Source organism: Mycteria americana, chromosome 16 (genome assembly GCF_035582795.1).
Source record: "Mycteria americana isolate JAX WOST 10 ecotype Jacksonville Zoo and Gardens chromosome 16, USCA_MyAme_1.0, whole genome shotgun sequence".
NCBI classification, from domain to species: Eukaryota; Metazoa; Chordata; class Aves; order Ciconiiformes; family Ciconiidae; genus Mycteria; species Mycteria americana.
The window spans coordinates 11234206-11261450 of NC_134380.1; the positions used below are offsets into that span (position 1 = coordinate 11234206).

Genomic DNA, 27245 nt, shown 5'->3' on the forward strand with positions numbered 1-27245 from the left:
AAATGGAGCTGCGGGGCCGGGTGTGGGATGGCAGGGCGGAGGGCAGAGCCCATCACAGCTCTGCTGTGGGGCCGGGTGTGGGATGGCAGGGCGGAGGGCAGAGCCCATCACAGCTCTGCTGTGGGGCCGGGCGTGGGATGGCAGGGTGGAGGGCAGAGCCCATCACAGCTCTGCTGTGGGGCCAAGGTGGGCTCCCACCGGCCGAGCCCCGCGCCCAGCCTCGGCGCAGGCCAGGGAGGAGGGCAGGAGGCGCCTTGGATCTGGAGGACAGGTTTGGGGGCCAACCCCTAATTAAAACCTTTTGTATGAAGTTAAAAAAACTCCATTCCGTGTCTGTTTAATATTTAACAGATGGGGGGGGGGGGGGGGGGGGGGAGATGCGAACACAACTGCAGACGGAGTTTTGCCGATGTGCCAGTTACAGTGCAATCAGATATTGTTTAATTAGTATGCAGAGCAAAAACATGCCTTCGGATTATTTATTAACCAAAAAAATATGGGGACCCGCCCCATTTTCTCCCTGAGATGAAAACTTTTCGCGAAGTTTTTTATGCCTGGCAGTAACCTCCCGCCCTGCAGTACTCCGGCTGGCCGGGGGAAGGGGCAGGGCGGTGCTGCCGCGGCCCGCGGAAGGCTGCGCGGAGGGGCGCGGAGCGGCGCGGCAGGGTGCGCCTGCGCCTTTAAGGCGGCGGCGGCGCGGGGGGCGGCGGAGCGGCGGCTGCCGAGCGCTTCCCTTTGATAAGGTCCTGGCAACTCCGTAGCCGCTCCGGGATGCCGAGAGAAGGGGGCAAAAAATAAAATAAATACTGCTCCCAAAATATACTTATTTTATTTTCCTCACGAATGGCGAACCACCCCACCCCTCCCCGGGCAGAAGCTTCCCCCCGCGCACGCCTCGCAGCGGGGATGCCCGGGGGCGGGAGCACCGGGCGGGGCAAGGGGTGCTCCCCCCGCTTCTTCTTCTGTATTTTTAAATTTTTTAAATTTTTTGGAGCCTGTTTTTTCCTCTTTTTTTTGTGCTCGAGCCTGGCGGGCGGCGCGGAACCGCGCTACCGCCCTTGCAGGACCGCTCCGCCGGCCTCCGCTTTGATGCGCGCAGCGCTGGCGGGGAGAGCCCGGGGGCGGGGGGGCGGGGAGGGGCGGGGGGACGGGAGGAGGGAGGGGGAGGAGGCGGGGGAGGGACCAGCGCTTTTGTATTTAAAATAAATAAAATAAATAACCAGGGGAGGGAGAGGAGGGAGGCGCGGATCGCAGTGGGCTCCTTCCCTCGCAGCCCCCCTCCCTCGCCCCCCCCATTCCCGATGCTCTCCGATGCGGTTGCACCGCCGGGGAGGAGAGGAGGAGGAGGAGGAGGAGGAGGAGGAGGAGGAAGGACAGCGAGGGGCGCGGGGGGAGCGGGGCCAGCCTGCGCGCTGCCGGCGGCGGAGAGCGGCGGGGCCGCGGGCGCGCAGCGAGCTCCGGCTCCGCGGTGAGTGGCAACTTCGGGGGCAGCGGGGCCGCGCTCCCGGCGGCTTATTTTTTTTTTAAATACGGATTTTTTTTTTAATTCTTTTTTTTTTTTTTTTTCTTGGTGTGCGCGCCTTGCGGTGCCCGCGCTGCGCGGGCGCGGTGCCTCCGCGGGCGCGGCCGGCCCGGCCGGGGTCGGCTGTTGCTCAGGGCTCGGAGGATCCAAGTCGCTCCGGACTTTTCCCCCCCTCCCCTTCCTCTCCCCCAGCTCCGGCTCCGACCTCTCTCCTCCCAGCCCGTCGCCATTTCTGGAGCAGGTTTTTATTATTATTATTATTATTATTATTTTGCACGCCGGTCCAGCGCCGGGAAGCCCGGCCGGCTGGGGTCGGCGCCGCCCGGGGGCTGCCCCCCGGCCCCCCCGGTGCTCCTTTCTATTTATTTTCCTCTTCCCGCAGCCGGGTTTGATGGCTGCCGGCTCCGGGGGGAGGCGGGGGGCGCGGGGCCGCCCGCCCGGCCCGGGATGCCCCGCTGCGCCCAGGTACGGCCGCCGCGCCCGGCCGCGCCTTAAACCCCCCCCCCCCCCCCCCGGATATTTTTTTTTTGGGGGTGTCCTTGCTGCAGCATGTGGTTTCTGCAGAGAAGCGCCCCAAAAAGCCCTTCTCCCGAGCGGGTGCGCCCCGTCGGGGGGGGGGACACACGGACCGGCCGCCCCCGGCCGCGCGGTGCTGCTGGGGCGCGCAACGTGCGCGCTGGAGGAGGGCGAGGGCAGAGGGGCTGTGGGGGGTGCGAAATGGAAACCAGATGCCGGGGCAGGGACGCCCCGTGCTGCCGTGAGCTGGCGGGGGGGCCGCGCTGCCCCCCCCCCCCCCCCCCCCCCGGCCCTGCTAAAAGTGCGCCGGGAGTTCAGCGGAGCGGATCTGATAGTCGCGATCGGGCTGGCGATAGAGCCGCGGTCCCTCTGCCCTGCCTTTCTCTCTCTGTCTCTCTTTTTTTTTTTTTTTTTGAATGTGAAGAGTTGAAAAGCCTGTTTACTTTTTGTCTTTGATGTTGGGAGGATCTGGTTTTGATTAGATCAATACTCCTTTTTTTCTCCCCCCCTTTCCCCCCCCCCCCCCTCCCTTCGCAGAGAGGAGACTCAGAGGATCCCCTGCTGACTCCAGGCAGAGGAAGGCAGAGGCGCAGGCAGCTCCTGGAGGAACTGGGAGCCCCTCTCCCCATCGGGCTCTGCAGCCATGAGCAGCGCCGTGGTCCTCGCCCACCTCCCAGACCCCAGCAGCAGCTTCAGGGAAGACGCCCCCCGACCCCCTGTCCCGGGGGAGGAAGGAGAAGCACCATGCCCGCAACTCGCCAGCTCGTTTCTCCCCAAAAGCCAAAGCTTCAAGGCCATGCCGGTGCCTCCTGCCCCGCGGAGGAATGAGAACGGACTCGGGGAGCCGGAAGGCAGCGCATCTCCAGACTCCCCTCTGGCCAGATGGACCAAATCCTTGCATTCCTTGTTGGGAGATCAAGATGGTGCCTATCTTTTTCGGACCTTCCTGGAAAGGGAAAAATGTGTGGATACCTTAGACTTCTGGTTTGCCTGCAATGGCTTCAGGCAGATGGACCTTAAGGATACCAAAACTTTAAGAGTAGCCAAAGCTATATACAAAAGGTACATCGAGAACAACAGCATCGTCTCCAAGCAGCTCAAGCCTGCTACCAAGACCTACATAAGGGATAGCATCAAGAAGCAGCAGATAGATTCTATCATGTTTGATCAGGCACAGACTGAGATTCAGACTGTGATGGAGGAAAATGCTTACCAGATGTTTTTAACTTCTGATATATACCTCGAATATGTAAGGAGTGGAGGAGAGAATCCTGCTTACATGAACAGCAATGGACTGGGGAGCTTAAAAGTTGTCTGTGGCTATCTCCCAACCTTGAATGAAGAAGAGGAATGGAGCTGTGCAGACTTTAAAAACAAAATCTTGCCTTCGGTGGTTGGACTATCCAGCAAGACGTTGAGGGTTACGGCAAACGTCAGAGCTACGGAAACGATCGAGAACGGATACAGGTAAGGGAACCCCTGGAAATTGTGCTTTGTTTTAACTTTAAGGACTTTGAGGGTGCTTTTGGAAGGCTGTTGGGGTGGCATGCTGGGGAGCTAGCAGGGAGGCTGGGCTTCCCGTGGGGCTGGGAGCACGGGTGCTTCCCTGCATCTCCAAACACTGGAATCTGGGGAGCGTTGGCTGGGTTTGGGTTTTTTTCCCCTCTGTACAGAGGAAAACAAGATACTTCAGAGCCTCTTAAGCTCTATTGGCTCTTTCAGTTCTCTTATAGATCAAAAACTTCATAGCAACTATGTCCTCCGGACATACGTTAATTATTGGTTCAACTTTCAAACCTATTAAGAGCAGTAGTAGAGTGGGTCATATAGACGCATGAATAATGTAACCTACTAGTTCCCCAACTCCACCATCAACCAGTGTTTAACTATGTTGGTTATGTGGGAAGCAATTGTGCGGTCATGGAGGAGGAAATGTATGCGCTTATTACATCAAACTCTGCAACTTGCACAAAATCTGCTTTTATTTTGACCGTGTGTGATCTATAGCCTCTCCCATGGCGTTGGGTGTTGGTATCGTGTCAAAGCCATTTAGGGTGGCTTTGAGCCAATGCATACAGGAGGATACTTAAAATTGAGTACTTAAGGTAGTAGAGACATTCCAGGTATAAAGTAATAGTAGATCTTTGGTGCTCTCCTGTAGATCGTTGGTGCTCTCCTGGTGGCCGTGTGCTCAAAGTTAAACTCATTAAAACGTGGTTGTGTCTAATGGCAGCTCACAAGGGTGCGGGGAGTGTTGTGTGGTGGCAGGGTCTTCTTGTGCCCTTGTCTTGGGCTGCGGCTGCCTTGCCGAACCTATCCCTTTTGTTGGAAATGTTGGTGGCACAGCGGTGTGAGGGTGAGGAAAGTAAGAACCGTCTCAAAGTGACGGCGGGGGGGGATGGGAAGGAGACTCTGATGAGCAAATGATGAGTTGTATAATCCTCTGAAAATGTATTCTTTCCTCTCCCCACCCTTGCCATAAATGTGGATTGTTGAATCAGGGCTGAGAGGAGAGGGCTCTGCTGGCAGATGTGCGCTCTCCTCTGCTGGCCCGGGAGGTTGGGGTTTGGTATGGTGAGTGTTTGACATCTCGTTTACAGGAATTTTGAGAGTGTGTCTGTGATTCATGGGCATCAGAGGGCATCAGGCTTCTCCTGGGGAGGCTTTGCTGGAGCGCGCCCTCCTCTCCTGCCCTGCGGAGAGCTTCCAGCTGTGCCGGGCTTCCCGGGGCTGAGCCGCTGGGAGGGTCCCCTTGCCCGGGAGGGTCCCCTTGCCCGGGAGGGTCCCCTTGCCCGGGAGGGTGCTGCGGGGCCGGAGGCCTCTCTGGTCCTCTCCCTCTCCTGGAGGCCCTCCCTGCCAGCGGAGGGGCGATGGGCGTGGGTGCAGACAGGAGGGATGCGCTTCGCCCCGTCCTGGCGTGGCCCCTGGACCTCTCCTGCTGGGGGTGCGGGGTGGGGGGCACTCGCTGGCAGCTGCTCTGCGGAGGACTTGGGCTTTGGGATCCTCATCTCGTGCCTGAATGTTACTGTCTGAGCATCTGCTGTTCTCCAGAACTTGGTTTGAACTGCTGCCCTTCGCTTGCTTTCCAGGAGGGGGATGTTTGATGCTTTTATCTCTCAGCCTTTGTTGGTATTCAGTGCTGGAAGGGCTTGGCTGTAATGTTCTACCAGAGCTGCAGGCCCTGCTAAAAACCCACATGTGCCTTGTCCAGGAGAGCTCTCGCAGAACGGTGGCTGCTTGCCTGATTAGTGCTGTTTTTTTTTCCTTTTCTTTGTGGTTTTTTTTTTTTTCTTTTCTTTTTTTGTCCGGAGATTAATGCAGCTTGCTCCTCACGTGTCAGATCTACCCTCCTAGGACATTAGGTAGTGCATTTTGCTTTGATCACCTTCTGTTGAATTTCCAGGAGCTTTTGCTCTCCATGGGGCCAAGAGATCTCAATGCAAAGAGAGGGAGGTCAAGCTGAGATGCTCCTCGGTTCCTCCCTGAGCTATCCATTTGTGAAGCCACTTGCGCGTGCATGTGCTAGAAGCTGATGAGCATGTGGATGGGTTATCTCTCATCACTCAGCATTTAGGATTGCGTTTAGGATTGGAGCTGAAGCTCGCACAAAGTCTTTCCTGGTGAGCAGCCAAACCACACCTCCCTCCTCGTGTGTGTGATGGAATTAAAGAATTTCTGCTCGGCGCGTTATGGTTTTGAAGCGCTGTGCAGGCTCTTGCCATTCGCTTTGGTGGGTTTCAATGTGATTATACCAGCGAAAGCCGGGTGCGCTGGGCTGAGCACACCTGATGGTGGGAGCAGAGCAATCTCGGGCCAGCCCTGTATTTGCATGGGAGACCACCTGGAAATCCCAGGGCACGGAGTCACTGCCAACGGGAGACCACAGAAACCGTGCAAGTTGAAAGACTTTGTTTGGCCCCGGCATCAGTGATGGACAGGAACAGGAGAAGTCAAGTGAAAACACAGGGTTTGCGCCTGGCTGCAAACCAGGCGTATGCATGCAAACTGCTGGCTGTATATTTGGAGCCCTAATACAGGGAATAGTTTGAATGTAGAACCTCCCCCTTGTCCTTCAAAGTGACTCCCCTCCCCTGTAGGTTGTGGTGTGGTTAAAACTGGCCTCCCCACGCTGCGCTGGACCTGGCCCCATGCTCCAGGAATTCCAGCTATTATTTATATGCGCTTCTAAATTTATCACGCACGAGTTTGTGTACATAGAGAGTGCTTCTTCCTTTGCAGTGCCGCCGGGTAACGTGGTTTTGTTCAGTCCAAGGTGGACTCATCTGCCTCCCATTAAGGTCTAACATCAGTGGGACTGGCCTTGCTTTGAGAAGGCTGGGGCTTGCAGATGGCCTTCTGCCGGCTCCCAGTGCTTCCTGGCCTTTGAAAGGACCCGCCGGTGGAGCTCCTTGTGTGTGAAGTTATTGGAACCAAGTTTGGCTTCAATTATCAAAGTAAATGATGCCATTGTAAAGCTATGCTCGAAGCAGTGTTCTACAATTAGAGCATGGAAGCTGTGATTAACATAGTTTTGTTAAAATACACTTTTTTTCCCCCAGGTTTGTGCATGCGTTGGTTTTTTTTCCCTTTTTTTGTCTTTAAACCCATGATTGCCCGGTGATGTTTGTCCCAAGAAAATACTTAATGACATTCAGTTTTGCCTCAAAATGCTCCTTGTAGATTTTCTTCTGTCTCGGTATAAGTCTGTGGTTTGAACTGCCAGAGTGCTTTTATTTCTAAGAAGCAGAGTTTGACAATAAACCCCCCCCCCCCCCCACTCTGAAATTGCACCCTCATAACAGGGGATACAACCAAGAGCCCCTGAAATTTTCATGGCGTTATAATACCTCTGATATGCCCATTGCCTAACATAGCATATAGAGAGTTACATGCTGTGTGTCATCGCATCAAGATAAGAATAGGCTGAGAAACATCAGACATTCTCCTTGAAGCTCCAGAGCAACTGCTACCTGACAGCTGAAAACACTTTGCATATTGAGTTTGGAGCTGGGGTGTGTGTTTGTGTGCGCAGCATCTGCGGCAGGAGACCACCGCTTTCCACTGGAATTTAAAACCCTCGCAGGCAACTTGATGCATCTGGGTGCAATTACTGGAGTAAGGTGGTCAAATTAAAAAAAAAAAAAAAAAAATTAAGCATAGCAAAACCAGCCCCCATTGGTTTTCTTAAAGGATGTGGGGATTTCTGTGGGGCAGCGTGGTGGAGGTGGAGTGTGGGAGCTGGCTTTAAAAATACGTAAAGTTTGGGGGTTTTTTTTGTCCGTGAGGTGTTGGTAGATGAATCTGTGCTGCAGTCCAGTACTGATGGGAAGATGAGTTAGTTCTGGCCACTTTCTCTAATTATATCTTTCCAAATGCTGTGTTTGGACACACCTCCTCTCCCTGTGCCGTATTCATACGGCCCCGCTGCCTCCGCCCCCACCCCAGCCTCTCCAGCAATCGCGTCTGCTGGAAGAACATGGCCAGTGACCCTCCTGGATGCAACCAGGGATGACACAGGCACCTCCCAGCGAGGCGGTGGACCTGTGCTGGGGAGCATCCTGCATCCCGGAGCATCCTGCACCCCGGAGCCTTGCGATCCTCGGATGTGCTCTCAAGACCTGAGATGGTTTCAAATCCAATAGTTATGAGAGCTGCATCCCTTACAGTCGACCCAAAGGCCCACCAAGGACCTAGGAAGGGTCGCTTGGACTGCACATCCCCCTGAATCAGAGTAGAAGACTACATGGTTTTTAGAGGAACTTTTTTTGTAGTAGTAGTAGGATAACTTAGCTTTCACCCACATGTGGAATTAATTTATCTTTGAAGATTTAACTTCTTTCCTGTGGCATTCCTTACTATCTTGGTTTTTTTTTTTTTTTTTCTTCTTCTTCCCAGATATATATTTTTTAACATCTTGATCTCCCCATCAGAAGTGCCTTGGCCTCCTTCGGAAAGGAATGCAGCCCCGGCTGGGCTGAATACCTGCCTGCAGCCAGCCCCGCGCCTCTCATACCAGAGAGGCCTATCTTCCCCACCATGCTTCCCCCTCCTTTTTTTTTTTTTTCTTTTCCCTTTTTTTTTTTTAAACTTAAGCCTTTGTGGAGGCTCCTGTTTTCAGTGCTGGCGGAGCAGGAATGCGCGGCGGTGGGGGCGTGGGGTGCCTGGTTGTTTGGGAGGGATGGAGAGCGGGCGGTGGGAGGACATTGCTGCTCACTTAAACCCAGCTGGTCCCCTCCAGCCCCCGTGGGGGCAGGGAGGTGGAAAGCCCATTAAAAAAAACCTGCCGAGCCTGCTGGCACATTCCTTAGGCCCCCAAGTCCTGGGTAAGTGGCCCTAATTATTAAAATCAGCAGTCCTTATCAGATGACAAGGCCTTTTGCTTTGATATACAAAGGCAGAAGCTTAACAACCCCATCTTTCCCTGGAAGAGGAACAAAATGTGCACCTTAACATGCGGCTTTCAAACCTCCCTGCATAATCCCCTTATCGCCTGCCGAAGATATGTATATTGATCCCGGCTGGGAAGTTGGAGTAATGGGAGGTAGCGGGCAGGGGGACACCCAGGTCCTCCCCTACCCCCCCCCCCCCCCCCCCCCCCCCCCCCGTGCGGTGACCCTGCCATGGTGACCCTGCCATGGTGACCCTGCCATGGTGACCCTGCCACGCTCCCTCACAGCCTGTGTCACTGCCCGTGGATTTTTCACGCAACCGCTCTTGGGTACGCAACTCAAACATCCAGGCTGGGCTTTGGGTTTGCTTCTCCAAGGGAAGCCAAAGGTGTTGGTGTCGGTAGCCCACGTGCCCATTAATACAACCTGGTGCTCCTGGCCTCACATCCCCCATCCTCCTCTTCCCTCCTCTTCTTCATGGTGGTCCTGCTCCAGTAGTTTCAGGCAGTTCTCTTGTTTCAGGCACACAGATACCGTAACGTGTATTCCCAAAGGGGCCCTAACTCCTGTCTTCAGAGTAGACTTAAGCATTTATTAGCTGGTGCCTCAATGGCTTTCAGTGGGACTTGAGCTATGAACTTCTTGATGTTTTGCCTGCTGATGCCAACAGCAAAACTCCTGCTGACCTCAGCAGTGCAGCATCAAGCTTTAAGGACCAAGTTTTTGAAGATATCAAAGTACGTAGAGGTGCTTCCTGGGATTTTCTAAAGCGCGCTTCCAATGCTAAAAGCCACATCTTTGAAGTTGGACTTTGGGTGTGTTTAGACAGTGTGTCCTGGTTGCTGCTGGTCTGAGCAACAGATGATTAGTTGCTTCTAAAGAGCTTGAGCAGCCAGTGTGCGTGGTTCCCATAAGGAGAGTGCTACCATGAAACTTGTCTGCTTTTCTCTAGCCCAAGACTGGCTGGTAACTAGATTCCTGTTTTGCTTGTCCCTAGGTCCTTCAAGAGGAACGATCCCGTTAACCCATACCATGTGAATTCTGGCTATGTTTTTGCCCCAGCAACCAGCGCGAACGATAGTGAAATATCTAGTGATGCCCTGACGGACGACTCCATGTCAATGACGGACAGCAGCGTGTAAGTATCTTGTGTTGGCCGGGTCCTTTTGGGATGCGCCATCTGTGAATCCGCTGCGCCGATGCACCATGGGGGCTTGCGGGGGCGATGGGTCCAGGGTCGTCGCCCTGCTTCTGCTCGCCGTTGACTAGGGGCTGCCGAAACCGAGGCGTGCGCCCAAACCGAGAGGTGTAGCAGGGCATGGTAGCCTCGCTCTTCACGCAGTCGCCGGAGGTATCGGATGGAGTAAAATAATGAATCCCTCTATTGCCATTTTGCAACTGCAGCTGAGCAAACATGTTTTCCCCTATGCTAATGGTGCTGCCTGACTAACCCAAGGAGCGTATCTCCCTGAGCCTTTGTCTTAAGGCCAGGCTTCCTTAACTAGTTATCAGTCATCAAAGAGGAGGAGATTACTTCCTGTAGGAAGTACTTTCTGTAATTAAGGTTCGTCATTAATGTCAGAATGTACATTAATAGGGCCAGTGACCTGAAGGGGCAAATAGCTGCTCATCTAGTGTGGCTGGGGCAGTCTTCAAAGACCCATTTGAATGGAGCTGCATGGGTCAGGTCTGGGTGTTTCAGGAGCGTAGGGATGAGAGAGGATGCTGTGGCTGAGCCCAGGAATTGCAGGACCTGTCTTTTCCTCCTGACTCTGCTAAGAAGTGTGCAGCTGGGAGCAAGGCATTTGACTGTTTTTCCTCAGTTTACTTGCCCCAGCAGGAGAGAAATGGGGCTTTTGTGTCTGGGGGTAGAGGAGACAGTAAGACTCACTTAGTGCTCCTAAGGACGGTTTTCTTCAACTGGGCAGAAGGCAGATGTTGCCGTTTGTGTTTCATGATCTTCACTTCAGTACGAGTGCTCTAGACGAGCCCACCTGTAAAGAGAGTGCTGCATTCTTGGTCTGCGCCTCATAAGTGAAACTCCTCCAGCGTCTCTGTCAGATGTGTCCAGTGATTACTGTGTACTCCTTGGAGAGGTTTGCATGCTGGGTTTTTAAAGTCAGCGGTGCTGTGTGATGGTGCACGACAGAAAACAGGATTTACCAAAAATCTTTGATGTGTAAACAAAAGCTTTTTTTTTTTCTTAATGCACATGTGTATTTTGAACTGATATTATGGAAAAAAATAGTTTGTTGTCCCACTAGATTCCCTTATTGAACAATATTGGCATTAAATAAAAGAGCTGAATCATAGGGTGACTTCTTTATTTCTTCTTACTGGCTCTGGTTGTATGTGATCATGTGTCAACAGAGCATTCATTGGGTTAGTCATTTCTGGACCAGTGTAGGGTCACTTGGGATTCACAGGGCTAGGATTATACCCTCTCTTCACAGCAATGCCAATTGTAGGCCTTATACAGATGAGAGCACTGAGTGAGAAATAAAGTGCATGGTGGATGAAAGGCTTAACTGAATCGCTTTCAGCCCATTGTTAGTCCAGGGGAGCTTAGCGGGGATGAGAGGGCAGCAGCCCGCTTTGAAATTTGCTTGAACAAGTGAATAGGAGCTCCCCATAAAGCAGCGCGTGAAAGGAGCCTGCCTGTTTTTTCCTGCCGTAACAATAGCCCGCGCAGGCTGTGAGAGTTTGGGGAAGCTTGGCTGATTAAACTGCCCGCAGCTCCAGGTTGGGGGGCGGCGGGGAGGGCTGGGGGGGAGCGGGACAGCGGAGGTTGGAGGAATATTTCCTGCTGCAGACCCGGTCCCCCGGGCATCCCCGAGCCACGCTCCATCCGCGGGGCCGGGAGCAGGCACACACGCTGGGATGTTGGGTGTTTTGGGGAGTGGGAGAGGTAAATTGGCAGTTTTGGAGGCTGGGCTTAAAGTTAAGGCTGATGTAAAACTTCCTTTGCAGAAGTGACGGGCTGCTGCCGGGGTTGCAGTAAAACACGTGGGGTTCGCAGCCTCTCCTGGCACCAGGCTGAGCTGGTTGCTGAAGATGCTGTAAGGGTGTTTGGGGCGCAAACCTGCCGTGCTTTCACTGAGCCCAGGTGCTCCTCTGCCTGCGAGGTTTTACCCCTCTTTAACAGAGGACCCGGCTTTATTCTGTTTCGTCAGTGCGAATGCAAACTAGTTCTTTTGGCTTATATTGGTATAAACTGAAGAGGAAAAACTTGTTCTGGAAAAGTCTGTCAGACATAGCAGTAAAGTGAGTTGTTTTTTTTTAAAATAAATCTAAATCTGAACTGTACTGGAATTAGGAGAGGTCTCCACATAATGCACAATCTGCCCTTTTTTTTTAATTATAGATGCCAGGGATCAGTCTGTCCGTATATATTTTGTAATAGCCACAAAGCATCATGCAAATTTATATTTCCATTTCTTGATTGGGGGGGAGAGGAAAGGGGATTTTTTTTTTTTTATTTGCTTATATCTTATTTATGGATTTACTTTGGACACAGGGGAATGCTGCTGAGCAAACTTCAAATATTACCTTATCTTACAAACCAGGCTTTTGATGTTGGCAAGATCAGAGGCTTGTTTCAGAGCCGTTGCCAAATGAAGATGGGAGTGAATGCATATGCGCATGAGTCTGATATTTCAAAGCAGCAGTAAAACTACATTCAGGTTAGGTCAGGCACATCTGAGTCAAAAGGCTAAGATAATTGGCTCAGCCTAAATGGCAGCTGACTGGGTAGAAGACTTCAAACTAGTGTTTCCCCCAGAAACAGATTGCCTTAGCCCCAGCCTGGTTAGCTGAAATGTTTATAATTAAACTCTACTATTTAGTGCCTAAACTCTGCAGCTCTTCAGGCCGCAGCTTTTAGTAGCCAAGAAAGTGAGTGCAAATGTTTGCTGCTGGAGCAAGGGGAGAGGTGGCACCTGGGGAGCTGGGGTTAACCCTTGTCCTGCCCCAAAGCCTCTGGCCAAGCTCAGCCTTTTCATTTCAAAGGCACTTTCTCCTGGTCTGGGGGATCTGCTTCAGCGTCAGAGCTCCCCCTGCCCCCCGTATCTCTCGCTGTACTGAGCCGGGCTGCAGCTCCATCCGTCTGTCCCTCCTGCAGTCGGGGCTCACCCGTTGGTCACCCCTTCAACCCTGGCCTTGTCCATTTTCCCCCTGTTTTGTATGGAAGGCCTAGGTTTAGACAGCCCTCATCAAAGTGGCTGTAGAAGTTCCACCCCATTCCCCAGGCTGACTTTCCCAAGCTGCTCCACAGCCTTCCCATCCCAGTGAAATACCTCTCTTTTTTTTTTTAAATCTTTTTTTAATTCTGCACGTTGTTACAAGTTGTAAAACTCTTCTGACAAGGCAGGCCTGTAGAAGCATGGAGCAGGAGGTTTGATGTGGGGCTCTCCCGTGCAACCAGAGGAGTTTTAGGGGGAAGGAGCAGCCTTCGTACTGACCTGAACGAGGGCAAATCTTAAATGAAGTGAGGAGCCGTGTTGTTGGGTCAGCGTTGCTTTTCCTCCTCCTTTTTGAGCCACCCTGCCTGGGAGTGGCGCGAGTCCCCGCTCCTGCTCCATAGCCTGTCCCAGGAGTGTCCCTTTGGGCAGAGACCGTCCCCCGGCGCTGGAAGCCTGGGGACACCCCGCAAGGAGATGTGCTCCCAGCTCGGTGGCCGCAGCAGAGGCGTTGGGGACGGCATCTTGTGCTTGCAGACCTGGAGGGAGGTGGGGAGCGCATGAGGGCTGCTGGGCTCCCTGTTGTCCCTTGGTCGTGTCCTTGGGTGCCTCGTGTTGAACACACAGACCTTCAGCTGCTTCCCTGCTCTTCCCCATCTGGCCTCTTGGACTGACACCTCCGCTTTCATTGGATATGTTAACGGGATTAGTCCTGTATGTATGCATGCATGTAACATGCTCATGCTGGCATTTTTACTTACCTTTAAAATGCCTATTGTACTGGTTATTGCCTATATTGAAGGTCTTCCCTAAGAGACCCTTATCTCAGTAAGCCTCAGTTAACAAATGCTTCTCTGAAGGTACAGGTGATTTGGTTTTCACCTTAGATTTGCTTTTCCCCCATCCTCCCCCAAAGCTAAGTCATGTCATGTGCCCCAAGCCCTGTTGCCCCATGGGTTCATGGAACAGAAATGCTTGGTGGCCACCAGCGGCTGCAGTCGGTGGCCATAGCTGGCTGTGATGGCTGGTGTGTGCTAGGCTGCTTCCACAGAAAGCGCTCCAGAGCCCCGTGTTGTGCAAAGGGGACATTAAAACAATTAGCTCCTTTCACTTGTAACGTAATGTGCGTTCAGGGACCGTGTCTAGAGGAGGCTGGTGTTCATCTTGTGGCATCAAGGGCTTTCTCTGCGGTCCTAGTGTGTTCTCTTTTTATTATAAGGATTTTTCCAATTTTTTTAAAGTGAAATTGTTCTGGTCTTTCACGCCGGGCTTTGCAGCTTAATCTTGCTCATTGAAACAATTTAATGGCAACTGAACGCTTTGGCCAAGATCTTTGCGAAGGCCTGCGATAGCGTGCTTCAAACCTTGAGGCGTGGAGCGATGGCATCATCCTCCTCAAGAGAAGGGACCTGGCGTCTCCGGGAAGGCATTCCCTTGCCCCTTGTCTCCAGCTGCATGTCCAAAACATGTCGGTGTGTGCCCACCGCTGCCGTGGCCGCGGGAGGTGGCGTGCAGGGACGCCGTGTCGTGTCGGCTCCTCCGGCAGCAGCACGGGGCCGCCGCTGTCTGCTCGGCCGCTGCCGCTCCTCCTTGGGCAGGAGCTATTTTCTCCGCTCAGGAGATGAGTCAGGTGTGGGGGCAGGTGGATGAAAGGGACGGGACCGGAGATCAAGGTTATTCAGCCAGTCTGAGGGAAGGGGTGGAATTAGACATTCAGGATCTCCAGGCATGCTCTTCCGGCTGTCCCCACTGTCTGTAGAAGGCCCTTTAATCCTAACTGAGGTAATTTTTTGTGTGGCCGGATGAAAACACCCCGCGTTGCCTCGAGCGGGCTGTGCAGGGGGCCGTTCCCACCGGTGCTCCTCGCCTGGTCTCTTCTCATGGCTTCCTGGCCATGAGCTGGCGTGGCCAAGGGGAGCAATGTCGTGCCCGGAGGGTACGGCCCGGCTTTGCTCGTGCCTCGCGGTGGCCTGCCTGTGCTGGCCAGCCTCAGGGCAGGAGAAACATCCTGGATCTTAAGTAGGGCTAGAGATGGGGAGCAGCCTTTTGGTGGCCATCCATCTTCAGCCTCTTCCTTCTTGTTTCCACTGTGCCAACGCTCCATGGGGTGTTTCAGAGCTTGAGGAAAGTTGTGGTCTTAGAGAGCATAATTGGGTGCTGAAAAAGCAACAAAAATAAAGGGCAGAAGCAGAAACCTAGTGTTGGAAGGGCCTTTCTGTAAGATGCCTCAGAAGTGAAGCTGATGGGATCTTTGGGCGTCTTCCTGCGTGGAGTTGCCTTCGGCTTGCTTTTCAGTGTTTGCTTAATTACTGCACATCCATGTGGATGGTGACACAGGCACTTCCCAAGCCGCCAGATGTTCGAGGCTTCAGGTGATGTCTAGAGGGCTCAGCACCTCTGGGAACGTGGGCCTGTGGCGTGCCTGGGTGGTTTCAGAGGTGGTGGAGAAGCGTCTTGGTTAGAGCACGGGGAGAGCCCCGACTGACAGTGACCTCTCTTCGGTGTGCAGAGATGGGATCCCCCCGTACAGAATTGGGAGCAAGAAGCAGCTCCAGCGGGAAATGCATCGGAGCGTCAAGGCCAACGGTCAAGTTTCTCTACCTCATTTTCCGGTAAGTTCAGGTGGGAGCTGCAGGGTCTGGGTTGGCCATGGGAAATGCTGGGATGGGGAATGGGCCCACGTGGAGGGAAGGGAGCAGGGGAGGAGAGCGTTGCCATCCCTACGTGATGCCAGAGAAGAGATGTTGCTTGGTGTTGGGCAGGAGCCACGTGCTCTCAGCATCCTTGCAAAAACCCGCTTGTGTACAGTCACGTTTTGGTCCTTCCCTGAAAACCAGGTGCAAATTAAGGCTTTTCAGTGGCCCTGAATTTGTCCTCCTGGTCTGAATCTGAGCAGAGATGCCCCGGTTGGGTCTAGTGAGAGCCTTGGCTCTGGCCACCACCCCGACACCTCCGCTGGTGCCGAGCAGACCAAGGCTTGGCCTCACGCGCGTTGCCGGCGGCCTTCGAAAGCACACCTTCTGTAAGCTGGCGGGAAGCAGGGTCTCCCAAAAGAGAGACATTTGCAGCAGATACGTGCCTTGCTTTGAGGGGATCTGATTCGTGGCGTTGCCGTGCTCTCGAAAATTAACTCGCTGACTTGCTAATTCAGTTGACTTGCAGACTCCCGATTCCTGCAGTGAATAAACTGTTTACACAGACAAGTATAAACTTATCTTGTCTTGAGATTAATATGCTAAAATTCCTCTTTCTGCTGTCTTAAGCAGCAAGAAGTCATAGATGATATTTCTGGTGGAGGGGGGGTGGTTTATGTGGTTTTTCTTTTTGGTATTCTTTTTTCCCCCTTCCTCCCTAAAGAAAGTTCTATAGCCTGAGCTTGTAAATTAGATTATTTTGTCCCAGGGCGTGCAAATCGACTTTCTCTGTAAGGCAGTGCTTTGATCAGGGACTGAATAGAGCCAGCTTGTGTAAGAGTGACAATTTCCAGCAGAGTGGCCTTTTTCTACCCTCACATCATTTCTGGAGCTAAGTGGTTGCCGGAGAGAGGCCCCACCTCATCTGGTGGGTAGTATGTGAAAGAGTTGGCAGTTCAGCTTTCTGCTTTCAGGGGGAAAAAAAAAGAGGGAGAGAGGAGGAGAGTGGGGGCGAGGAGTGGGGTGCGTGGGGGTGGCAGGAGGGAGGGCAGAGTGGGGTGGGTGGTTTCTTTTTCCTCTTTTTTTTTTTTTCCCTCCCCTTTTCCTGCCATGTTTGCTTCTTTTGGCAGAAATTCGCGTTTTGCCTTTTTATATTCTGCACTTGATTTGGAGATGTTCCCTTTTTCCCTTGATAGATCTGCTTGAGGCAGCCAAGCTCAGCAGTGTAGCACCGCTAGCCTGCAGCAGCTTTCTTCATTTTCTGTACAAAGAGATGGAGCGGGGGGGAAGAGATCTAGGACACTGTTGAGACAACACTACCTCAAAGGTGCCCAGTGTGTAGCCAGGAAATAAATTACCAGCACTTCTCTGATCTGCAACCGTTTGACTTCTTTTTTTTTTTTTTTTCCCTTTTTTTTTTCTCCTTTCCCTTTTTCTCCCCCATCTTATTTTTTTTAATTTCCAACTCCTTTCTGTTTATACTCACTTTATTCCTTGAGTTAAAGTCTCTCCCTCCCACCTCAGAGGTTTTTTTTTTTTTTTTTTTTTTTTTGATGTTTGACAACAGTCTTTGAAGATTTTCTACTTCAGAGTAGCTACTGATGGGCTGGTTGTACTACAGAGAGAACAAGCGGGGTTCCTCAGAGTGCGACCAACTGCTCCTGCCGAAGGCAAACGCTGGTGGGGAGGATGTCACTCCATGAGGCCACAGCACTAGCTCATAAAAATCCAGAGCAGACCATGCCTAGTTGCGGTCGTCTTTTCATCCAAACATGGAGACACAACAAGCGTAGCGGGGCCGGCGATGCTGCTCCGGCTAAGCGCCCGCGCCCCGCACCGCCCGCTAAACATGCCTTGTGCCTTCTGTCCCCGCTCCTTGTAGAGGACCCACCGTCTTCCCAAGGAGATGACCCCGGTGGAGCCGGCTGCCTTCGCTGCGGAGCTCATTTCCCGGCTGGAGAAGCTGAAGCAGGAGCAGGAAACTATGGACAGTCTGGAGGAGAGGCTGCAGCAAATCAAGGAGGTAGGAGGATTAACCCTCCCAGGGCCAGGCAGAACTCATCGGGGGCTGCCCGGCTTGCGGGGGGGCGGGAGGGGGCCGTATCCTGCCCACGGGGAGGAACACGTTTCAATCGCACTGCAGTTTGCGAGCCCGCGGGGGGGACATCCTGGCGCACGCCTCGCCGGCTCCCCGTCCTCTTGCATTTATTCCTCGCCATTGCTTGGCCGGCAGGACGAGGAGAAGGAGGGCTCGGAGCTCCCCACCAGCCTGCAGAGCAGTCGGGAGATGGTGAACCCCCAGCATCCGCAGCACCCGCTCTCACTCCTGCCCTCCGGCAGCTACGAGGAGGACCCCCAGGCCATCCTGGACGAGCATCTCTCCCGTGTGCTGAAGACCCCTGGATGCCAGTCGCCTGGCATGGGCCGGCACAGCCCCCGTGCCCGCTCCCCCGACCGCCTGCTGATGGGCAAGCTGCAGCCCGGCACGGCCTCGCCGGCGGCGTGCACCTTGGTGGGTAAGGGATTCGTCACCAAGCAGACCACCAAGCACGTCCACCACCACTACATCCACCACCACACCGTGCCCAAGACGAAGGAGCAGATCGAAGCGGAGGCGGCTCAGCGAGTGCAGTGCTGCTGCCCGGCAGGCAGTGACTACTACTGCTACCCCAAGTGCAAGGGCCACCCGAAAAGCACGGACCCCCCTCTCCCTCCCCTGGAGCCCTTCGGGTAAGTCACAAGCGTCTCTCTCCATTGCACCCACCCCAAACCATCACCCCGTCATCCCCCTGCGATGGGGCTGATCGGGACAGCCCCACAGCAGCGCAGGGGGCTAACGGCGGGCTCGTGTCCCCTTCTCGCCATCAGCAGGACGGGGACGCTGCCGAAGAGGCCGGGCAGAGGAGTGGAGAGCGTCGCCCTGCCGGCCGGGGACGGGGGCATGCCCGGCCCCGGTGGGGTGCAGCTACCGGGGGGCGAGGCGGACCGGGCGCAGAACGTCTGGCAGTGGATGCTGGAGAGCGAGAGACAAAATAAGCACAAGCCCCATAGGTAAATACGCAGCTGTCTACAGCAATATCGCTCCTGGTAAATATTTATATATTACATGGGCTGTCTATTTTTACAATCGCTAAAAACAAATGAGACTCTTTGCTCCTCCGGTTTAATATAAAAGCTGTTCCGCAGAACCAGAAAAACCACAAAAATGTCATGTTTTTGGCAATAAACCTCCTTTCATGTTATGACAGACTTTTGAGAGGGAGCGAGCAGAATAGGAGCTGCTATTAAAGTCATATTTTCCAGCTTTTCTAACCCTACTTCTTCCCCTCCCCAAGCACACAAAGCACAAAGAAGGCCTACAGCTCCGACTTCGCCAAGGGGGCCCCCGGCCGCCACCACCCGTGGGGGACCGGCAGCCACCCGCGCGGGGCACAGCCCGCCCACCCCTTCGTCCAGGACCCTGCCATGCCCCCGCTCACCCCACCCAACACCCTGGCGCAGCTGGAGGAAGCGTGCCGCCGGCTCGCCGAGGTCTCCAAGCCGCAGAAGCAACGGTAATGGCCGTGGGAGGGATGGTCCTGGTCCTGCGGTGGGATTTGGGGAGCAGCAGGGGTAGGAGAGGTTTGCTGGGTGCTGGTTGTGCTCATCTTCAGCCAACGCTCGGGCTGGTGGCGGGCAAGGCGGTGGGGGAACGTGGACGGTGTCTTCCCCGTCTAGGTAGAGGGTCAGCCACGGGGCTGGGACCGTGGGGGCGCGTGACAGCGCAGCTTGGCCGAGCCCCAAGGATGAGCCTCCTTATTCCAACCCCACCCTACCCTGGTGCAAATAGTTTGAATCCTAGACTATTACTTCCACTCTTTTGATGGCTGTAATTTGCCCATTTTTCCTCTGGGACGGACTCCAGCTACATACCAAGTGGAGAATTGGACTGGTTATCGTTCATTTGGGTATGGAAGGATAAATTAGCCCACAGCATTTTTAATTCTTCCTTTGATTGTTTACAACATGTGATGGTTGATACAAAGAGCGAACTTAACGACCCACAGGAGACTTCAATTAAGAAGATTGTATTTCAACAATTTTTTTTAAAAGTGTTTCTTTTTTTTTTCCTTCTTCTTCCCTACTTGCCCTCCCCCTCTCCACTTCAGATGTTCAACCTCAAATCAGCAGAGGGATCGAAACCACTCCGCTGCCGTTCAGGGGGGAAACACCCCTTTCTGCAATGCAAGTCTAACGACAGAAGAGTGAGTATTGCACGCACATAAAAGGATTGGGAAATATATATATATAATAATTATATTTTCATTAAATGGATTGCGCTTTGAAAAGAGAGGAAATTCTTATATCTGAAATTTCGTCTTTCAAACATTCTTCTTAAAGAAAGAACAAAACATTTTCAAATCTTGTCTCTGGCTCTTTTTAACTTGCATTCCTGTAAAGTGGACAAAGATTGGATTAGTCTAATTACAGGATGGTTCTTTTAACAAGAAATCTGCTACAGAGAGGTCTAAAATGGCCTAAATAATTAAAGTTTTCTTTCTTACCCTCTTCATCTTAAGCAATGAGTAATGTTTGAAGTCCAGACTGAGCCACCTGACTAGAGCCTTTCATTTTTAATTGGTTGACCTTAAGTCCACCAGCTGTCTTTGCTAGCAGCTTTTTTTCTGAAGCCACTCTACAAAGACTTAGAACAAATTAGGAAGACTAAATTACTGCGGACTAACACTTTGTGACCTTTTGACATGCCAAGTGTACATTGCCTCAGAAGCAGTTGTAGATTTGGCTGCATGGTATTCACTAGAGTGTTGCCATTTTGCTGGGTAATATTGTTTTAATTATTCTTTAAGAAGGGTTTCTTAGTGCAAATGACAAGATCCAGTTAATTTTATCCTCACCGGGAAACATAAGATTACCTGTGTACTTCAGGTGAAGAATCTGGCAGTGGTTTTGCTTTGTTAGCTGTTGGTGGTTGCAGGTGGTTTTGTGCATGAGAAGAAAGCTTGGCAGATGCTTTGTATGAAGGCAGATGAAATGAGCCTTTTAAAGTCAAGGGTGTTCAATACTGGGGCTCGCTAGAAAGAGGTTAGCCCATGGTGAGCCCTACGCACGCTCACCTGGCCCGCAGTCCTGCTCTGATGCTTCCAGCAATCATCTAACCTCCATCCCTCAGTTCTCCCATCCATAAAATGGTACGAGGTCTCTGCCGCCCATGGCTGGGTGCTTTGTGATGCTGCGATTCCCACCATCACAGCGAGCAGGAGCTGTTGCGGGAGCCCAGCGAAGGGCAACGCAGCGTGACAAATTCACATTGAGTACAGGAATATCTGACTTTTCGGGTGACACCCAGGGTATTTCTGACCAGCGTTATGTGTGGCAGAAACACTACTGGATTGAGTGCAGTGAAACGGCTTGTTCTCAAATGGAAAAATAGAGGGGTTTGTGTGTGTTTTCTCTTTTTCAGTCACAAAGAGCCAAAGAAACTGTCAGTTGTTCACACCTCTCAGTCGAGTGAGTTGGTTGTCACCTATTTTTTTTGCGGAGAAGAAATTCCCTACAGGAGGATGTTAAAGGCCCAGAGCCTGACACTTGGGCACTTTAAAGAACAGCTGAGCAAAAAGGGAAATTACAGGTAAGAATCTGTCATTTGTTTGCTCTTTAGTATATTCTAGTAAGTCAAAAGAATCAGCAGATATTTTGCAGGTCTACCCGCAGTGACACGTTTACCTTGCTTTTCAGAGGCTGTAGATCTTCTTATTCTCTTCCTACTCAAACCAAGAGCAACTTGGAGATGGAGAAAGGGGCCCTGAGCTGCGGCTGGGCTGCGAGGCCACCTCCTCTCCATCTCCCTCCCCAGCCTCCTCCCCGAGCTGCATAAAGATGCAGGCTGGCAGGCTTCGTGCTCCAACCCTTGTCCAAAAAGCTTGAGTACCAGCAAAAGCTGGGATGGCCTTGTGGCGAAGGCATGGAGCAGTGGGGTTAGGTTTCCAAACTGGGGTCAACATTCACCTTGATGCTGGCCTCCTGCTTTGCCTACTCATTTAATTTTTTCACTTTTAATTGGTTTTTTTGCAATGGTGTGGCCCTAAATGCGGTCAGTGAAAGGTTGGGATGTTGCATCTGAGTGGACGTGTAGCTGAGACGCAGCCAGCTCACTTTTCTCTTTGTTAGGGAAAAAACCTCTACCCTGCAGGGAAAGCTCTGCCAGCGATACCAAATTCCTCCTCAGAAACTCCAACAAACCCTGCCTGTCTGGTTTCCAGGGCCCAGCTCCCAGTTTAACCAGTTTGCTGCTTCCCCTGCTCTTCTAGTTCCCGTGGCAGTAGCTGCACATTGACTATTTTTGCTGTACTTTCCCAGTGGATCTGGGCACTAGTGGGATCATCTGGTGGCCGCTTCTCCTGCAGGGTGAGCAGGAGAGGGAAGTTCCAGTTTTCAGTTTTGAATTTGCACTGAATTTGGTGGTGCTTCAAAGAGACGGAAGGCTTGCCCTGTAACCGGCAGCCTCTGATTTAACCTCCAAATGGTCGTTTGGGTTTGGTACGAGGACTTTCCAGCTGGTGCTCCATCACGGGCCTGTCTCTAGCTTTGGAAAGTCCACCTATGCAGATCAGGAGTAGGTCACCTAAGGGCGCGCTCAGGCTGGGGGATGCCGAGCTGGGGTCTGTCTGTGGTTGTTGCACAGCAGGGCTGGGGCTGAAATACTGCCAGTCCTTCCCCAAACCCATCTTTGCAGCCCGCCCAGCTGCCATCAGATGGCAGCAACCTGCAAGTACACCCAACCTGGACAACCTCCAGGAGAGGTCCCTGGGCTTCTTGCACCGTTGCGCCATTTTCCAGGCCCTAAAGCCTCTCCCGGCCGGCTGCGCTCCTCCTCCGGCTGACGCGGCTGCGTGCCCCAGTTGCAGACCAGTTTCCCTGGCCTCACCACTGCTCTGCCACTGCTCCAGTGGCTGTGTAGTCGTGTCCGTCCGTCCGTCCCCCCCCCCCCCCAAAAAAAATCCTGTTTGTTTTCTATGACAGTTTTTGTGTGATGCCCGAGTGCAGGAACAGGCTACTAAAACCTCCGTGGCCCAAAAGCCCCTCCAGGTGCAATTATTTGTGCCTTGTCAGACTGTAATTACTTTAGAAAATGTTTTTAAGTGACTGACAAGGATGAAACAGGGTTTTGCTTAGATCTCACCCCTTTACACCTGGGTAAAGACAATACAGAAATTTATAAAAGGAACTTGGGTACGTGCCCAGTATTTTATCTTGCACAGACACAAGGTGAAACTAATTACACAAATGTGTGTACCTCCAGGGAATCATTTTGATCTAAGCTTTGACTTTTGGCTGGACTTTGAGTGAAACTGCGGGTGACCTTCAGGGAAGAGGTCTGCAGTGCCCGGAGTAGCGTGTGTGTTACGGGGAGGCACTAACTAGGCTGCTTTGGTCACATCTGGCATTGATTTCTTTTTAAGGCACATTTAATAAGCATGTCTTTGAAGCCCTTGCCTTTCATTTAATGCACAAAGACATGCAGAAATGCTCCGCTCTCCAAATTCTTTATTGATTGGATCAGTTTGCGAGGCGGGTACCTCGGGCTCCCGCGATGCCAGAGCCGCGCAGCCGGCCCCGCCGTGGGGCAGCCGCCGGGAAATCGCCGCTTTGCTTTCCTCCCCCCTCCCAAAAAAAGGAGGAATTAAGCAGTGATTTAATACTGATGGCGTTAACAAAAAACAAACATAACATGCACAAAAAAACTGGGTGGTGTCGGGTAATCTGAAGATGGCAGCGGTTCAAAACAGAGCTGTAACGCCAGGCCTGCTCGCCTCGATTGGTGCCAGATGTCCCAAAAAATAAAAAAAAAAAAAAGAGCAAAGCTTGCCACATAAAATATGTTTCAATGGAAAGCCCATTTCTGAGCAAATAAGAGCAGAGTGACTTGTTTGAAGATGTTGTGGGGGAGGATTTTTTTGCTTTGCCTCCTCTTTTTTTTTTTTTTTTCCCCTTTTCTCTGTGAAATAAGGTTATAATTATGTAAAAGGTCATAGCGTGTTTTCTCAAATAAAAATTTTGTAAACACAGCCAGCGCTTGGGCTTGTGGAGGAAGTTATTGGGAAGAGCGGCTGTTATCTGGAGAGGGGCGGAGAAGGGGAAAGGGAAGAGAAAGTTCTTTGTAATTCATTCAAACTTTCCTTGGGTTTTTTTGGTTTTGTTTCAAGGCTGCTGGCCTGGGGAATTGTGGCCTTGACCTGCAGCATGAAAGTTGGTGGGAGTTGGGCCGTTGACTTCAATGAGTGCAGGCTCCGAAGGACTCAAATAAGATGTTTTTCCTTGCTGAGCCATTAAAGACGCAACATGTGTCAAATCAGCTTGGAATGACTTTACAAAAATAAATCCTAACCATACCTTGACTAAATAGAACTGGTTTCATCTCTTTGACTAAAAAGCCAGCTTTTATCCCCCTACCAAAATAATTTTAACGTACCCTAAAAATAAATAGATTTGCAGGCCGCTGTCACTAAGTATTTTAAAAATGGGTAATAGAACAGTCACTATAAAAAACCTCAAATTCTAAGACCCTGCTGTGGCTCTTTCAGTTTTAATAGTAAAAGTGAGCTTAATTTGATCTCCTTTCCCACACTAAAAAAAAAAAAAAATAATTGCAAAACCCTTTCCCCTGACAAACATCTGCCAGCCCCAGTTGTCTGGCAACTACAGGGGAGGGGTGTGGGAGGGGTTAATTTTTTTTATATTTTTCTTTGTAATCCATCTGATGAAGGTTTTTCCATCCCTGATGATCAGATGGCAAAGCACTTTTCCAAGGGAGCAGGCATGTCCGAGGAGGTGTGCGGCGGCAGACGGACAGGCTCCCTAAATGCTACCCCTCTGAATGGAAGCCCTTCATTTGTGCATATGCAATTAAGCAGCCTTAGAAGGAAGAAAGCTCCAAACGGGATAAAAGGAACCTTTAATCAAGAAGCTGAACGGTCTAATTCAGGATAATAGAGGGGTCCTTACTGTTTGACACAGGAGGGGTGGGGGTGCTTTTTGTCTCTGGGAGCGTTGGCTTCATGATCTAACGACCCGGAGCAAAAGAGCAGGAATGCAGGACACTGCTACTTGACCTCCCCGTGTCACGTCCCGCAGGCTGGACCAGGGCTGCTCTGCGCCTCTGACTGCGAGGAAGCGTCGGGAAACAAATACGGGAGTTTCTGTCACTTAAAATGGATATGTGAATTAGGCATTTGGTTGTCTCGAACGTGAGGCTCCCGGGTTTTTTTTTCAGGAGGAGTACCGCAGAGTTTCAGCTTTTGCGTTGCAGGAAGCTGGGATGGTTTTCTTTTAATCCATCCGTATGCCTAAAAAGCCTCTCCTTTTAATAACAGTTGCTAATTTTAATGTTGGGCTTCAGCTTTGAAACAAGAAAACACATGAAAGAAAGAAGGTGGGGAGAGAGGGGAACCTTCAGAACGCTTTGCTTTGAAATTCTATTTGTTTATTTTTTAAATAAGATATTTGACCAGAAATCACCGCGCTTTCTAATTTTCTTTATGGCTGAGGATATCCACTGCCAACGTGTATAATTTACTCACTGTAGAAGCTGTTGTCACCGCTGAGGAGCGTGCGCAGCCCTGCTCCCTCTGTCCCATCGCCATCCCTGCAGCCCCGGGGATGCTTTCATGTTGCTGGACCCGAGCAGCCCTGAGGTTTTCCTGGCCACGCTGGGCACTGGAGGAGCATCCTAGGAGGGAGAGATTGGAAATGTTGTGGTTACAAGAACTGCCAAAGCATCCTTTGCTTTACCTTTTGATTTTTAACTGTGTTTTAATTCTCCTTACCGCAGATACTACTTCAAAAAAGCAAGCGATGAGTTTGACTGCGGTGCGGTGTTTGAAGAGATTTGGGAAGACGAAACCATCCTGCCGATGTACGAAGGAAGGATTCTTGGGAAAGTAGAAAGGATCGATTGATGGCATCTGTGTTTCTTAAGAAAAGTTAAGCTAGAAAAGTCTTTGGACACACAACAGTAGTGATGACAAGGAGGAAAAAAAAAAAACTCTGAAGGAAAGTTTTGAACCAATGAAGAAAAAAAGTGAAGTCTATGAAGACTTTGCTGAATTAGCCTTAGAGGAAAAAAATGGCATTTATTATTCATGAGTTGGGTACTGAGATGATAAAAACCCTGAACTATTTATTAAAAACATGACCACTGTTGGCTATTGGAGATGCAGACCGTGTTTGAGAGACTTCCATACATAATATATGATTTCCTGGGGATCTGAAATCTATGGACTAAGAGAAACTGTGTATAGCTTACCTTAACAGTAATCCTTATTGATATTTATTGAACAGTCTGTTTTCCCTTAAGTCCAGTTTTTGGATATGCTGCTTTAACAATGGAGAAGAGAGGGGCTGGGAAGTGGGGTGATGGGAGGAAGGATTATTTTATTTTTTTATATTGTTCCCACTATCTAAAATTTAGGAGTTTGGCTATGAGCGCATTCATGATTTTTTTTTTGAAGGGGGAGGAGTGATGTTGTGCCCAGTATTTCTCCAAGTGAAGATAAAACTTTTCTAAAGAAATAATAATAATAACCGAAATAAAAATACTGTCCTACCATTCATCTAGAGACCGGTGCATTTTAATCTATGCTGCTCTAATTTGAAATAAAGGTCTTAAGCGTTAAGTATGTTAGATGCAATATAACAACAGCAACTTGTTATTTCGTCCATGGATTTCTGCGGTGTGAGGTTTTTGCTTTGCTGCTGTCAGCGGTGAGGGTACCATGCGGTGCCCAGTGCCCCTCTCGGTTAAGGCAAGGTAAAGCAAAACCCTGAGCCTGGGAGAGCTGTAGAAGCAGCCATCCAGTTCCCGTTTCCATACTTAGCACACCAAAAGGACACGTTGCAAAAGCCAGATTAAAAAACCCGTATGTATTCCACATAGCTAGCTAATTTGTTTAGCCATTCTACTTCCGTGTTAGCACAACTTGTATTTCAACGACATGTAACTATGATGGGGCGTGTTTTCAGATCGGTGTGGAGCGCGTGATTCGTCGTGTGGTGGTTTTTGGTTGGGGTTTGTGGGGTTTTTTTTGGCCTTACCTTCACAACACCCATGTGAGCCCGTGGGAGATGTGGGCGAAGGCTCTCTGCAACCCTTGGCAGAGCTTCGTGTGTGCGTGTGCGTGGGTGTTGGGACAGAGCGACCCTTTCCTGAGAAAGACCTTGCATTTCTACAGTTGGGTTTTGTGTTGATTAAGTTAATCTGTGCATTCTGTTTGCCATTGCTACTTTGTGTAAGTCTGTATATATTGTAGAAAATGTATGGTGAAAATATTAATACACTATCTCTAGTGTTTTTAAAATTTAATCAGTACAGTACCTGTGCCTGCATGGTGTTACGAGACCATGCGTCGCCCTATATTCAGGGTTCAAGCTTTCCCTTGTTTGTTTAAGGGGTTTATGTATAAATATATTTTATGCCTTTTATTACAAGTCCTGTACTCATGACTTTTGCCATGGCATTTTGTTCTACTTATACTGTAAATTATGCATTATAAAGAGTTTCATTTAAAAAAAAATTACTTGGTACAATAATTATTGTAATTAAGAGATGTAGCCTTTATTAAAATTTTATATTTTTCAAATTAATATTGTCTGACTTTTTTTTCACCCTTAATGCCTTAAAAGGTTTCTTCTTATCTATGGTGGTAGCTGGAAACAGTAGCTGAGCCTTGGCAGGAGCTATTCCTGCCGGGAAGCGGTTGTAGCTCAAGTAGGCAAGGCAAAGGCTGGGGCTGCGCTTCAGTGCAAGGATTAAATCATTTACTGCTCGTTCAGGTAACGGCTCCAAATTTAGCGTAGCCTGACTGCACCGCCAAGCCCACCTGATGGGGAGAGGCCGGGCTGGTAGAGGAGCGGGGACGTTCTCTTGCTCCGTAAGTGGGATAACGAAGCCAGGGTGTGATGTTCAAAGGGACGTGGCGGTCCCGGTGCTGGAGCTCTTCTGCAGGGCCAT

General features: G+C 51.1%; 1 protein-coding gene across 4 annotated transcripts; it reads left to right on the forward strand.

The window, feature by feature from the left end:
* Positions 1-1237: 1237 nt before the first annotated feature.
* AXIN2 (axin 2) lies at positions 1238-26811 on the forward strand. 4 transcript variants are annotated; one of them, XM_075518887.1, is made up of 11 exons: positions 1238-1468; positions 2576-3505; positions 9425-9565; positions 15115-15217; positions 17121-17261; positions 17472-17968; positions 18107-18289; positions 18574-18792; positions 19387-19482; positions 20700-20867; positions 25068-26811. In XM_075518887.1, exons 2-11 carry the CDS (start codon positions 2682-2684, stop codon positions 25192-25194), a joined length of 2499 nt encoding a protein of 832 aa, XP_075375002.1. In that variant the 5' UTR covers positions 1238-1468; positions 2576-2681; the 3' UTR covers positions 25195-26811. The 4 variants fall into 4 exon arrangements, with proteins under 4 accessions (XP_075375002.1, XP_075375005.1, XP_075375003.1 ...); XM_075518890.1 differs by having other exon boundaries at positions 18110-18289; XM_075518888.1 differs by lacking the exon at positions 1238-1468 and adding an exon at positions 1617-1763.
* Positions 26812-27245: the final 434 nt, after the last annotated feature.